This window comes from Aquarana catesbeiana, linkage group LG05 (genome assembly GCF_042186555.1).
Source record: "Aquarana catesbeiana isolate 2022-GZ linkage group LG05, ASM4218655v1, whole genome shotgun sequence".
Lineage (NCBI taxonomy): Eukaryota > Metazoa > Chordata > Amphibia > Anura > Ranidae > Aquarana > Aquarana catesbeiana.
Window position 1 is genome coordinate 551,577,685 of NC_133328.1, and position 15,011 is coordinate 551,592,695.

At 41.8% G+C, this 15,011-nt stretch overlaps 1 protein-coding gene across 1 annotated transcript; it reads left to right on the plus strand.

Moving 5' to 3' along the window:
* The first annotated feature begins 534 nt into the window (after positions 1–534).
* MRPL53 (mitochondrial ribosomal protein L53) lies at positions 535–14,372 on the plus strand. The gene is made up of 3 exons (XM_073631865.1): positions 535–686; positions 5,217–5,329; positions 13,132–14,372. Exons 1-3 carry the CDS (start codon positions 592–594, stop codon positions 13,248–13,250), a joined length of 327 nt encoding a protein of 108 aa, XP_073487966.1. The 5' UTR covers positions 535–591; the 3' UTR covers positions 13,251–14,372.
* The last annotated feature ends 639 nt before the right edge of the window (positions 14,373–15,011 follow it).

Sequence of the window (15,011 nt, forward strand, 5' to 3'; positions counted from 1 at the left end):
CTCCCAGAACAGAAAGACTGCGCTGTAGCCATCATTCAGGTATTCACGCTGTTGGCAAGTGGTTAAAGAAGGATCATACAAAAAAAAAAAAAAAGATTAGTTAAACCCACAAGCGCTTTTTTTTTATCACCACTATTCCTTTATATCTGTTTTTAAAATGTTACAAATGCAGCAATTTAGAAATTGGATGAAAGGTTTAGCACCGGGAAACACTTTTTTGATAGATAAAAAGTGCATTTTATATATAACTATATGGATCAGACCAAAATGAGGGACAAATGAGGAGGAATGAGGGACAGTCCCTAGAAATCAGGGAGCTGTGCATTGCTGAGTACACAGGGGATGCTCACATTAATCTGTACACTACTACAGAGCGGTGGGATTTCTTTACAAACTTCAACGCTTCTGTGAGAAGGAAATGTAGAGCGGGTTTCACAAATACATATCACTCCGCTGCACTCCACTCGCCACACCCACTGCTTTCTAACAGCTTCTGGACTACATTTCCCGGAATGCTCCCCGGCAGCGTAGCGGGGAGGAGTCTGCTGTCTCCTCTCTGATTGGTCGCGTTGCTGACAGCGTGCGGGAAAGATGGCGGCGGCCAGTGGAGTGGGGCTTGTGCTGAAATCGGTGAAGTCCATCGCCGTCCGCTTCTGTCCCTTCGAGCCCAATGTGAGGGCCACCAGGTGAGGAGGATGGCGTGTGTCTATTCATCATACCGTGTGTATAGTGTGAGATCCTCCTCGTTATGTGTGCAGCACCTGTTGTCCTATCAGTGTCCTTTAGCTGCCATGAATTGCATCTACCACATCCATAGAATAAAGTGTGTGTGTGTGATTTATTGGTGACACATCCCTGTGTACAGACATTAGAGGAGGAGGAGGACTACACTGACTGCACCCAGTACAGGACAAGGTCAGAGTTCACCCAAAGGTCAGAGTTCAAGTTTAACCAAAGGTCAGAGTGGAATACGCAGAATCCTGCTTTTCCTATCCCAGCCTTGCACAACTACCATTCATTATGTATACCACCCCCATGCATCTAGCTAACACTTGTGCGTTCCTGCATGCCAAAATGTATAGTACTGCAGTACCATGTGTTTTGATGCGATTTTGAAAATTGTCTTAGCACCTTTGTTTGCATGTATCATGTACATAGGGCAGCCTATTGGAATCTAAAACAACAGGCAGGAAAATACAAAAAAAACAAAAGCTTGTTCACCTCTTTGGTGAACGAACTCCAAGTATCGGGTGCCGGTCCTGTCTGGTTTGCACTGTGCCTTGCCCTGATTGCAGTATAACAATGCATGCTGGGAATATAGGAGCCACCAAGGGAGATTTACTAAAACTGGTTCACACAGAATCTGTGCATGGTAGCTAAGGATGAGCTCCGGCGTGTTCGCACAGCCCACGTGCAGAGCCAGGAAGTCGGTGCTGCGCTCATCACAGGCAGTGAGACATTTTCTCGATGTGCGGCTGCAGAGATCGGGAAATGCCTCACTTCCTGTGATTAGCGCAGTGAGACTTCCTGGCGGGCTGTGCGAACACGCCGGAGCTCATCCTTAATGGTAGCCAATCGGATTCCAGGTTTTTAGCCCTGGATCACACCAGTGCGGCTTTAAAATCGCCCTACTTAAAGCTGCAGATTGGCACGATTTGGATCTCCGATTTCATTGAGACTTCATTTAACGGAAGTCAATGCAGGTCGCAATGAAATCAACTAGTGCTCAGTGAGAGAGACATAAAATGCAGCTAAATTCCTCAGTGCTTACCTCCTTTCAACAGTCTTACATCCCACGCCAGCACCGGAATCTTCTACCAGGCTTTCCTGGTGCTGCACTGCGGTCATTCTAATTAGCCAGCGTGCAATGATGTCACTTCTGCACATGCGCAAAGTCGCTAAACTGGAATATGAAATGAGCTGCGCCTGCACAGCTCAGGACTGGTTCACGCTGGAATGGGCTTTCGAGCACACCTGAACAGGCAGAATATCACTTCTTTTACAAATCACCTCACACCAAACCGCATGGAACTGCGGTACCATGTGGACTGGTAGCAAAAAATGCGCTGCATTTGCAAGATGCGCTTGGGGTGCCATTGTGACACCCACGCATTTCTTGCAAGGATCAAGCACGCATGTGTTTCCCCATAGGTGGTGTCTACCAGTGATGGCAGACGGAGAAGAGGAGGAGCCAGGAGTTTCTGCAGGGGACCTCAGAAGAGGGGGGATTGGGGCCCCCCTTCAGGTCTGGTATGGATTTTAACTTCTTCCCACCCAGGCAATGTACAGCTGGGTGGGAGCTTCGCCATTCTGAGTGGACATACCTCTATGCCCATCAGAACGGGAGCCTGTTCGCGGCCACAAAGCTGCGCAGTGGTGCAATCCTGCGATGGTTCTGATCAACAAAAAACTGCTGCACAAATACCGCACGACAGAAAAATCTGCAAAACCCACATTTTATTCTCTAGGGCAGTGGTTCTCAACTCCTGTCCTCAGGGCCCACTAACAGGCCAGGTTTGCAAGATAACTGAAATACATCACAGGTGATATCATTTGCTGCTCAGTGATTGCAATATTCTAGTCTGCATCTCCCCAAGGTAATACTTAAATTCTGGCCTGTTAGTGGGTCCTGAGGACCGGAGTTGAGAACCACTGCTCTAGGGCCTCTGCTACAAAATATATATGTTTGGGGGTTCTAAGTAGTTTTCGAGCAAAAAAATGCTGATTTTTTTTTTTTACTTGTAAACAAATAGTGTCGGAATAAGGCCTGGTCTTAAAGTAGAAGAAAAAGGACAACAGTTGGGACTTTATGTGAGGCGGTGACCTGGTTGGGTCAATTGCCTCCATCCCTATCTCTATGTCAAAAAGGAGGGGAAAGGGGATTGGGACTTTGAGTGAAGCACGTGGGTATAAAGAATTCAGTTTATTATATAAATTTACATACAAACACATAATCATGAGTAAGTGTATATCTAATACAATTATAATAACTGGTACAATTCATAAAAATGTATAGCTATACATACAATATAGATGGGTTGCCACATGATTATAAATGATTTATATAAAAAATTATACAAACTGACAGATATCATTTGAATCATAGGGACACGGCATGCACGTGAATTCAATAGAAAATATAATAGGAGTTGCTGTATGGTCTGATCCTACCCAAGGAAAAAAGAAAAATCATAAAAAATAAAATAAAACCAAGTATAAAAACCCACTCTCTACCATACTTACAAGGTTGACTATATAATAAAAGTGTGGCACTGTAGATCGGGGACCCCCAAAGGGGGGCATCTCCAATGGGAGCTGAGGTGGTGTGAGTGGCCTCAGAAAAAAAAAAAAGGGAAAAAAAAGTGCCAATAATGGAGCTGAAAAAAGGGGGGTGCCGCACATGTATCATCCTGGCGTGCCCCTGTCACCCCCTCCCTCCTGCTCTTCTCATGAGTGTCATGAGATGCAGCCTCCCCAGTGCCTGGTAACGCAATCTCACGCTGCGTGTCAGAGATCTGAATCGCTGTGCAGCTGCTGTAACAATGCCCCGCCTCCTAGACCGCCTCTTGTGGTAGATGGCACACTGATCCAATGCCGGGAATCATTGTGCTGTGTGTCATAGGAGGCGGGACATCATTACAGAGGCTGCACGGCGATTCAGATCCAGCTCTGACACACAGCATATCTCATGGGCACTGGCAGGCTGCATGCCACGGATACAGGCGGGCTGCTGCATCTGATGGGCAGAGGCGGGCTGCTGCATCTGATGGGCACAGGCACTGGTGAGGCTTCATGAAGGGCACAGGCAGATTGCTGCATCTGACAGGCACTGGCGAAGCTGCATTTTTTGATGGACACTGGTGAGGCTGCATTGATCTCTTGTATCATGTCTGCAGTCTCTGACCATCTCCTGTATCATGTCTGCTAGAGGTGCATGGAATGTGTGTCTAAGTTTAAAAGATTGCAGACATGATACAAGAAATGGTTTGAGACTGGGGACATGATACAAGAGATTTTTCGAACTGGGGACATGATACAAGAGATGGTTTGAGACTGGGGACATGATGGTTCGAGACTGGGGACATGAGGATACAAGAGATGGTTCGAGACTGGGGACATGAGGATACAAGAGATGGTTCGAGACTGGGGACATGAGGATACAAGAGATGGTTCGAGACTGGGGACATGAGGATACAAGAGATGGTTCGAGACTGGGGACATGAGGATACAAGAGATGGTTCGAGACTGGGGACATGAGGATACAAGAGATGGTTCGAGACTGGGGACATGAGGATACAAGAGATGGTTCGAGACTGGGGACTGCATTTTTCTTGACCGTTCTTGCACTATAGGTGCCAATAATGGCCAGCAATAATTTCATATTCATTTAAATTGATGATATTAATTAAAAAGTCAAATAATACAACTGTATATAAAAATATAAATATTTTTTTTAAAACTGTCATTTTCGGTTTTCGGCTTAGTGGATCCATCGTTTTCGGTTTCGGCACCAAAATTTCCATTTGATGCACCCCTAGTTGCAGTATAAATTATGGTCAAAATTTATGAAGAAAAATTACTTTTTTGCATAATTTTATAACAGAGAAACTTTCTTTTTTTTTTTTTCAAAATTGTTGGTCTTTTTTCATTTGTAGCGCAAAAAATAACCCCAGCGGTGATTAAATACCATCAAAAGAAAGCTCTATTTGTATGGAAAAAAATGTTTAAAATTTCATTTGGGTACAGTGTTGCATGACCGTGGTGTAATTCTCATTCAAAATGTGAGAGCACTGAAAGCTAAAAATTGGCCTTGGTAGGAAGGGGGTGAAAGTGCCCAGTATTGAGGTGGTTAAGGTAAACCCCACGCCAAAAGCATAACTCCTCCTACCCCCAAAAGACAATTCCTTTATTAAAAAATGGAACCCCCGGTGCAGATCCATAGCCAATCGCACCGCCAATCGTTCTGAAATTGTGGTATTCATTACAAAATAAACAAATGTTTCCATTCTGCACATGTCTAGAGACTTTGTGGCGCACAAACAAAACAATCACATTGGTCAACCAAGTCGCACTCATCCAAAGTCGCATCAAAGTGCTATCAAGTCGCACAGTAAAGTCGCAATGGAAATCGCATGATTTTTAAGCCGCACAAGTGTGAACGGTCTCTTAAAGTTGAACTCTAGTTATTATAAACAGTATTATATTTTTATTTACAGAGAATTTTTAGAAGTTGTTAATGCCAAGAAGATCCGTACCACCAATAGTAATTGTGAAATAACCGTAGATGTGAGGCATGACAAGTCTGAGCCATTGGTAGACGTACACTTTGGTAAGTTGGATTCTACTCTGATGATATGAATATACACATAGCAGTGTACATAGATTACTATTCTGAAAAAAAAATGTGGATTTTGCTGTGTTAATTCTCACTAAGACCACAGACACTTGGTTGTGTAAGTCCTTGTGTGCCGTCAGGGCTGTCAGATCTGGAGCAGTTAGTGTTTCCATGCAGCCAATGCATCTCAACTGACACAAATGGGACTGCCTGCACAGAACACCTGTGGATCCCCGTGTGGACAAGCACAGCCCTTCCATGGGTTTACACTGTAGTACTCCCATGTGAACGAGGCCTATAAATGTCTAACACAGATCAGCCCCTTCCTTATTTGGCACAGATCGGCTTCTCACCTTGTGCATTGTTAGAAAGTTACAATGCTGCAGTCCAAACACTGGGGGGAGAGAGGAGATTGAGGAAATGCCGCCTCCTGCCTGCAACAAACTGATGATATAATCTTAGACTGGATGTTGTCACCTGACTAGAGCTCAATGACTAGTGACGATGCACTAATAAGCAGTGCCCACTTTTGTATTCTGCCCTGTGCCATACTACTGTGGTAGAGTAAAAGGAGGATGAAGAGGACCTGTGACATCTCAGGATTTTTTTGGGTGCTTTATTGGTGGGGGGTGAGCCCGGTTTTGAATTTTAGGACCTTTTCCCTTTCAAAGCCTCTTCCCTTTTTTTTAAATTTTTTTTAAAATTTATTTTAAATATTTTTTGTTGCTGTTTATTGGAGCCGGTTCACAAAGGAACCGCACAGGAACACGTGCAATTTTGCAGCACGTTCATTTGCATGCACTACTTTTTTTTTTAAAAAAGGCACCGTAACAAATCTCATGTTACTGCAGTACCATGTGATTTGGTACCCGCAGACACACTGCTTTTGTAATGTCAGTTTGGAATGCCATTACATTGCTATACAAAAGGATGTGCAGTATATTTATTTATGGGATTTGATTTATTTGACCCTTAGTGCTCAGCTGCTGTGTATTAGGTTTTAATTGCGCTGATTGAATTTCTTCTTATAAACATTACATTGGTACCTGCCTGCAAGGGTGCTGCAGGAAACACTCACATAATTCCCCTTTCCCACATCACATTCTGCTATGGACTGGCTCTTACCCCTGTTTCACATCTGTGTGGTTTTCCATAGCTGTGTTTGCTCAGGCACAGCAGCCATTTCAATTGAATGGGCTGCTGTACCTCCTGAAAACGCAAGGAAAAGGTCCAAAAATGTGGCTGCAGGGAAACTGCATAGTGCAGTACGGTTCCCATTAGGTTTAATAGTCCCCCCTACGCATTTACTAAGCAGCTGTGTGGTTTTCTCTGCAGGTGCAGGAAGGCGCACCCACTTAGATGTGAAACTAGCCTTTTGAAGAAAAAAAAATACAAATAATAAATGCACATTTTCTGCAGGTAAAAAAAAAGTGCATTTATTACATTTTTTTTCTTAGGACCTGTAAAGCGCTGCACCCGTGATCAGCTGATTGCGGGTGCAATGTCAGGCTCTTGGAGACTGTCGGTACACTGTCTGCCTGTACCTCCAATATGGGTAGGCAGTTACTGAAGTCTAGGAAGCTCAATGGACTAAAAGAGCACTCGCCAGCGCCTTCGCTGTTTTTATTGAGAAATACAAGATGCCAGCTGCAATGGCTGATGGTACTTGTAGGCATTCATTAACGGGAAGCTGGAAATGAATGACATGGCTGCGTCATTTAAAATTGTGACAGTGGGCGCAGGGAGAAGATCCCCACTTGCTGTCACAGGGAGGGGGGGGGGCGGAGGCTACAGCTGCTGGAATATGTTACATGTTCCACAAGAGATGTAAATGTTTATTAGGAATAGAAGTCCACCGAAATATCGGCCGATATTTGGTGTTTTTTACTTAATCGGCATCGGCCGATTGTGCTGATAAAAAAGGGCGATATCAGCGGACTTGCAATAGAAGTCAATACAAGTTACAATGTTTGCACTTATGAATGAACTAAAGTCCATGTGTAGAAGTTCTCAGTTTAACCATTTAAAGACTAAGGGCTCTTTCTCACGGGGCGGATCAGTGATGATCCGCCCCGTGAACACCCGCTTGCTCAGCGGGGATCGCTCCGCCGATCCCCGCTGAGCAGGAAGATGACAGGTCCATCGCTGCACGCTGTGCAGCTACGGACCTGTCAGAGCGCCGCTCTCCCCTATGGGGGGATCGGATGATGAAGGACCGTAGTGTCCGTCGTCACCCGATCCGATCCGAAAACGGATGGAAAAGTAGGTTTTTCCTCCGTTACACTTTTCGGATCGGAGCGGGGTCGGAGCGGGGTCGGATGTCAGCGGACATGTCACCGCTGACATCCGACGCTCCATAGGGATGAATGTATGTCCGTTTTTCATCCGAAAACGGAAGGATGAAAAACAGACATACGGATCCCTCATGTGAAAGAGGCCTTAATCTTTTCTGACACTTGTTGCTTACAAGTAAAAATCCTGTATTTCCTGCTAGAAAATCACTTAGAACCCCCAAACATTATATATATATTTTTTAGCAGAGACCCTAGGGAATAAAATAGCGGTTGTTGCAATATTTTATGTCACACGGTATTTGCGCAGCGGTCTTTCAAACGCAATATTTTTTGAAAAAATACACTAATTTAAAAAAAAACTAAGCAGTAAAGTTAGCCCATTTTTTTTCATCCAAAAGTTTTGATTACCTGTTTTTGTGTATTTAATATGTAAGATATAGTTTTTTTTTTTTTAGTTTTTTTAATCTAAATTCTACATACAAGTGAACTGATTGGAGGTTTGTTTTGTTTAATAAATGTTTAAATGTAAAAAATTTTCTGTATCACTTAAGGTTGCTTGCACTCTGGAGTGGGCATGCGTTGACAGTAAAACGCTGCTAGTTTTAGCGGCGCTTTACCGTCCTTTTAGCGGCGCTATTCGGCTGCTAGCGGGGCGCTTATAACCCCAGCTAGCAGCCGAGAAATGGGTTAAATGCGCCCCTGAAGCGCCGCTGCCGAAACGCTTTGCAGGTGCTTCGACAGCGGTGCGCATTCATTTCAATGGGCAGGAGTTGTGGAGCAGCGGTATACACCGATCCAAAGATGCTGCTTGCAGGACTTTTTTTTTAACATCCTGCCAGTGCATCGCCTCAATGTGAAAGCACTCGGGATATCACACTGAGACTGCAGGGGAGCCGTTTTACAGGCGCTATTTTTAGCCCAAAAGCGCCTGAAAAACGCCCCAGTGTGAAAGGGGTCTAACTGTTAGATTTTATGAGATGAAGGGGGGAAAAAAAAAATCGGCCTAATATATCGGCCCAAAAAAATCGTCATCACATATCGGCCACCACGATTTCTAAATATCGGCATTGGCCAGAGAAAAACCCATATCGGTCGACCTCTAATTAGGAAGTTGCAGATGGTCAGAAGTTATCCTTATTGTACACAACAATTCTTTCCATTCCCCCATAAAGAGACGGGAAGGTGCCCTTCATCTGTATGTGTGCAGCTTCTGCTTGCCAGCTGAGCCATACACAGGCTGGTGAGGGTTCTGGTATCTTACCACCTGTTCTCAGAAGGACATCTCCCCGACTGTGGTTAAAAGAAATCTATCATTGCAGCATACACTTCATTTTATAACATCAGCTTTGGGATAACAATACAAACAATAAGTAATTTTGACAGTCCAATATAACCTTCCTTGAAAAATCTCTTTTCACGTTGGGAGTTCTGAGTTTACAAACTTCAGGATCGTTCAGATTAATAGGAGTAGGCAGTACAGGGACAGGTTTTTTTTGTCCAGGGCATGGATGTGGAACTCTGTCCCCCTGCCTTGCTATTAATGCCTGACATAGAATGGGTGGAGAGTAGGCTTGTCCGTTAGAGGTCGACCGATATGGGTTTTTCTCTGGCCGATGCCGATATTTAGAAATCGCAGTGGCCGATGGCCGATATGTGATGCCGATTTTCTTGGGCCGATATATTAGGCCGATTTTTTTTTCTTTCCCTTCATCTCATAAAATCTAACAGTTAGACCCCTTTCACACTGGGGCGTTTTTTAGGTGCTTTTGGGCTAAAAATAGCGCCTGTAAAGTGCCTGCAAAACGGCTCCCCTGCAGTCTCAGTGTGATATCCCGAGTGCTTTCACATTGAGGCGATGCGCTGGCAGGATGTTAAAAAAAAGTCCTGCAAGCAACATCTTTGGAGTGGTGTATACCGCTCCTCCACCACTCCAGCCCATTGAAATGAATGCGCACCGCTGCCGAAGCGCCTGCAAAGCGTTTCGGCAGCAGCGCTTCATGGGCGCATTTAACCCCTTCCTCGGCCGCTAGCTGGGTTATAAGCTCCCCGCTAGCAGCCGAATAGCGCCGCTAAAATGACGGTAAAGTGGCGCTAAAACTAACAGCGTTTTACCGTCAACGCATGCCCCCTCCAGTGTGAAAGCAGCCTTAAGTAATAAGTGATACAGAAAATTTTTTACATTTAAACATTTATTAAACAAAACAAACCTCCAATCAGTTCACTTGTATGTATAATTTAGATTTAAAAAAAATAACTATCTTAAATATTAAATACACAAAAACAGGTAATCAAAACTTTTGGACGAAAAAAAATGGGCTAACTTTACTGCTTATTTTTTTTTTTTTTTTTATTTCATTAATTTTTTTTAAAAAAATTGCGTTTGAAAGACCGCTGTGCAAATACTGTGTGACATAAAATATTGCAACAACCGCTATTTTATTCCCTATGGTCTCTGCTAAAAAAAAATATATATAATGTTTGGGGGTTCTAAGTGAATTTCTAGCAGAAAATACAGAATTTTTACTTGTAAGCAACAAGTGTCAGAAAAGATTTAGTCTTTAAATGGTTAAACTGAGAGCGTCTACACATGGAGTTCAGTCTATTGATAAAAAGAACTTGAAAAGATACAATGTATCTTCTTATCAGACTTGGAAGGCTGCCCAGAGGAGGAGAGAATCCTCTCCACAGATAACCTCGGGAAACTTGCATTGACTTCTATTACAGAAGTCATTTGCAAGTCCCGATGAAGTTATAATCGGCCTTTTTTATCAGCACAATCGGCTGATGCCGATTAAGTAAAAAAAGCCAAATATCAGCCGATATATCGGTCGACCTCTATTGTCTGTACTACATTAGTATACATGTGCAATTCGTTTAGCTCCGAATTTGTTTTTTAACCAATTTTGACAAATTCGTTAATTCCGAAATTTCCGAATTTTTCAATTTCCGAAACATCCAAATTTACAAATTTTTCTAATTGCCGAATTTCGGAAATTCGAAATTTTAATAAATTTAAAAATTCTAAAATTTGAAAATCCAAGAATAAGAATGAAAACCTGAAAATTCAAAAGAATGAAAACCCGAAAATCTGAAATAACTAACTAATGATAAATATTTAAATTTATAGGTATTGGAATTTCCTTTCAAATTTTGCTGTTAGACCCCTTTCACACTGGGGCGCTTTGCAGGCGCTCCAGCGCTAAAAATAGCGCCTGCAGAGCGCCCTGAAACAGCCGCTGCAGTCTCTCCAATGTGAAACCCCCGAGGGCTTTCACACTTGGGCGGTGCGCTGAAAAAAGTCCTGCTAGCAGCATCTTTTGGAGTGGTGAAGGAGCGGTGTATACACCGCTCCTGCCCATTGAAATCAATGGGGCAGCGCGGCTATACCGCCGGCATAGTGCTGCTGCAGCGGCGCTTTGCGGGCGGTTTTGACCCCTTTTCGGCCGCTAGCGGGGATTAAAACCGCCTCGCTAGCGGTCGAATACCGCCGCTAAAGCGTCGCTAAAAATAGTGCCGTTTTACCGCCAGCGCTGCCCCACTGTGAAAGGAGTCTTAGTGAACGTAACGTAAGTAGGGCTGCAACTAACGATTATTTTCATAATCGATTAGTTGGCCAATTATTGTTTCGATTAATCGGTTAATAACCTTAAAAAAAAAAAAAAAAGTGTGGTGTATAATTTAGTTAATATGTAAAGTTTTCAAAAAAGGCAATTTATTCCTAAATATCTCTATGCAGTGGTAAATATAACCAACTATATGGTTAGGGAGCAAAATATCTAATCCACTCTGAGAATAACAGGCAGAAGAGATATACTGTATATACTATTAGAGGAGAGATATACTGTGTACATACTATTAAAGGGCGAATCTGATAAATATCAGACTCAGAGATCAAATGTCTTCCTTCTAAAAAAAAAATTTCATTTTAAGAACGTTCGTTTCTAATCTTTATTGGGGTCAAATCGACGCTCATTTTCAACCACAGTGACGGGAAAATTTGGAAATAGAAAACTGCTCGGTCAAAGGAATTTTCAGACAGTGTATGTGGTTTTCGTTCAGAAATTACATTCGTTTTAAAAATAGAATGTTAAAAACAAGTGAAAATTTCAAACAACATTCTTTCATTCAGCGAATGTACAAAGATTTTTCGTCTGAATATTCTCGTCTGAAAATTAGTGTGCCCAGCATAAGGCTCGGTACACACCTATGCAGTTTGCTTTTGATCTGTTTTCTGCAGTGCTTTTTGCTGTGCATTTTGATTTTTACGCATGTGATTTTGCGGCGATTTGCATTTTTGGCCAAATTGTTGTTGGGCAGATTAAAAAACACAAATTTCTGCAAAAACGCATTAAATGCTTTTCTGCAGCTTCTCCATTGAAGTATATTGAACCAAAAAAACACCGTTTTTGCGTTTAAAAAAAAGTCCTTGACCCTTTCCAAATACGCAGCGGTTGAAAAAAGCATAGATGTGAACGTGTCCAATGTTAACCATGTTAATGAACTGCAGTGCGTTTCTGCAAAAAGCACCAAAAACACATAGATGTGAACCAGGTCTAAGATGTTTAGTAACATAATGGAGTTAAAAAAACTAAAATTAGCCCTTTTATAGTACAAAAAAAAAAAGCAGATAATCACTACTTGAAGGGGTTCATTTTTTTTTTTTTACTGTAGAACTGTGAAAGTAATATCTACAGTAGCGATTATTTGCTCTTTTTGTACTATAAAGGGCTCATTTTAGTTTTTTTTTTTTTTTTTTTTAACCCCATTATGTTACTGGCCGATTAATCGATTATGAAAATAGTAATCGATTAATTTAATAATCGATTAGTTGTCGATTAATCGATTAGTTGTTTCAGCCCTAGTAATGAGTACGAATTTATCCAAAGTCACAAATTATCTGACATAACGAATGCCGCATCTAAACAAATGAACGTAATGATCTCATAATAATAAATATCAATAATAATAATAAAACCTCTTTATTAATTATTCATTTGTTTAGATGCGGCATTTGTTATTTCAGATAATTCGTAACTTCGGATAAATTCGTACTCGTTACGTTCCCTAACAGCCAAATTTGAAAGGAAATTCCAATACCTATAATTGAATAGATAGTTATTATTTCGAATTTTACTGATTTTTCTTTCTTTTTTTTTGGATTTTCGAATTTCTGAATTTTCGAATTCCGGAAATCCGGAAATTCGGAATTCGGAAATTCCTGAATTCTAGAAAAAAAGCAAAAAAAACGAATGAAACGAAAATGAACACATTTTTTGTCAGTGCACATGTCTATACATTAGTACACCATGGGTAGTCCTGTCATGTTTCTGTTTGAGCAGTAGATGGCGCCCCTTGTGTATCTATAATACAAGCACAACGAGAGTTGCGCTATGTTACAGTATAAATGCTGCAAAGTTTCCACCTCAAGCAGTTTTGCATTGTGACTAGTAAGTCGCACTATAAGGATGAAGTTCTGTTCACTGCTGTTATTTTTCCTTCCAGTTGATGGTGAAAGACTGCTGATTAAATCTGCCAATGTGACTGCCAGGGAAATGCTCCTGAAATTGGGAGCGCTCTGTTCTGCCAAAGACATGCAGACCAAGGACTCCGCTAAGAAATAGATTGCCTCCATTCTTCTGTCCAGACCTCAGGAACCAAGTGTGACTCTAAGGGACGGTCATCTTCTATTTATTATGTGCTCAAGGTTGATTGACATGGTTGTAGTCTTGGTTCTAGCAAAAAGAGGAAGACCCCATCAAGAAAGAAATTCAAATATACAGGCTGATTACAAGATTGATCTAACTTTGTTCTCATTAAAGTGTAATCTATAGCCCAAACTTATAGTTTTGGAATTTTGTGGGGAGGGTTAGATCTCCGTTCTGGTTTTCCTGCAGTGGGAGGCTCTGTCGGAGAGATCCATGTCTGGTAAAAAAAATTATACCCAGGACAGGAAATGAGGAAAAAATCTCTTTAACAGCAACACAGACAAAATGTTTTTTAAGTTTTAAGTGGAACTAAAGTGAAAAAATCAAAAATTGTAAACAGGCAGGCTCTTCTGCAATAAAATGAATTGCCTGCCTCTGTTGAATGTGCATTGAGCTGCACATGCACAGCTTAGTTTATTTTCAGGCACACTGCCTGTGTCCTGGGATGACTGCACTTTTTTGTATTTGCGGAAGTGCCATCTTTCTGTGACGGCCAATCAAGATAACCGAAGACCGGTACCTGGAAGATGCTGGGGAGAAGATGAAGGACCTCAAAAGCATTGGAACAGAGGTAAGTATTGCTGCCTTTTAGTTCTGCTTCTGCTGTTCCAGAACAGCTTTTCATTGTCAGTTTCTCTGTTGCAAATTTTCCCTCTCTTCCTGTCTGGTAAAATGTTATCCCCAGAGCAGAAAGTAGGAGGAAATCTCTCTGAGCCCTGAATAGTGGTAAAACCTGACAGGGGTCCTAACCTCCCCATTCTATCATATATATATATATTATAATTTTTTTTTTTACTGGGGGGACCATAGTTCTACTTTAGTAATTTCTTACATGTTTGTATGGATTCTTATAGTGTCCATTGTGCCCAATGGAAAGTACATCTTGTGGTATTTTTGACAGCTGCAGATTCTTGAAGATGGTGATGGACCAGCTCCTGTGCCGGTGTCACAATGTGTACATTGAACTCATGTCAATGACCTGTACAGGTGTAATAAATGATTTTGTAAATAATAATTAAAAGTTTATTATTTCACTCGTTTAACCCATTTTTAGGCCATCTTTATGTAGAGCAACAATTCTTTTTTTCAGATCCTCACAATTCTTTGCCATAAGGTGCCATGTTGAACTTCCAGTGACCAGTATGAGAGAGTGAGAGCGATAACACATCAACAAAGTGTAACACACCTGCTCCCCATTCACACCTGAGACATTGTAACACTAACGAGTCACATGACAACGGGGAGGGAAAATGGCTAATTGGGCCCAAATTTGACATTTTCACTTAGGGGTGTACTCACTTTTGTTGCCAGCAGTTTAGACATTAATGGCTGTGTGTTGAGTTATTTTGAGGGGACAGCAAATTTACACTGTTATACAAGTTGTACACTCACTACTTTACATTGTAGCAAAGTTTCATTTCTTCAGTGTTGTCACATGAAAAGATATAATAAAATATTTACAAAAATGTGAGGGGTGTACTCACTTTTGTGAAATACTGTATACCCTGATAAAGCCTTGTTGGTTAGTGGCGTAACGCGTATGGTGGAGCCAAAGTGATGTAACTTCCAGTCCAGCATTGTTTTCAATGCTGGTAAAGAGTCTGTGACTCCTATACATATTGTGAGTGTGTTTTAATACTGCAGTTTGTGTCCTTTTAACAATATTAAAGATTACTA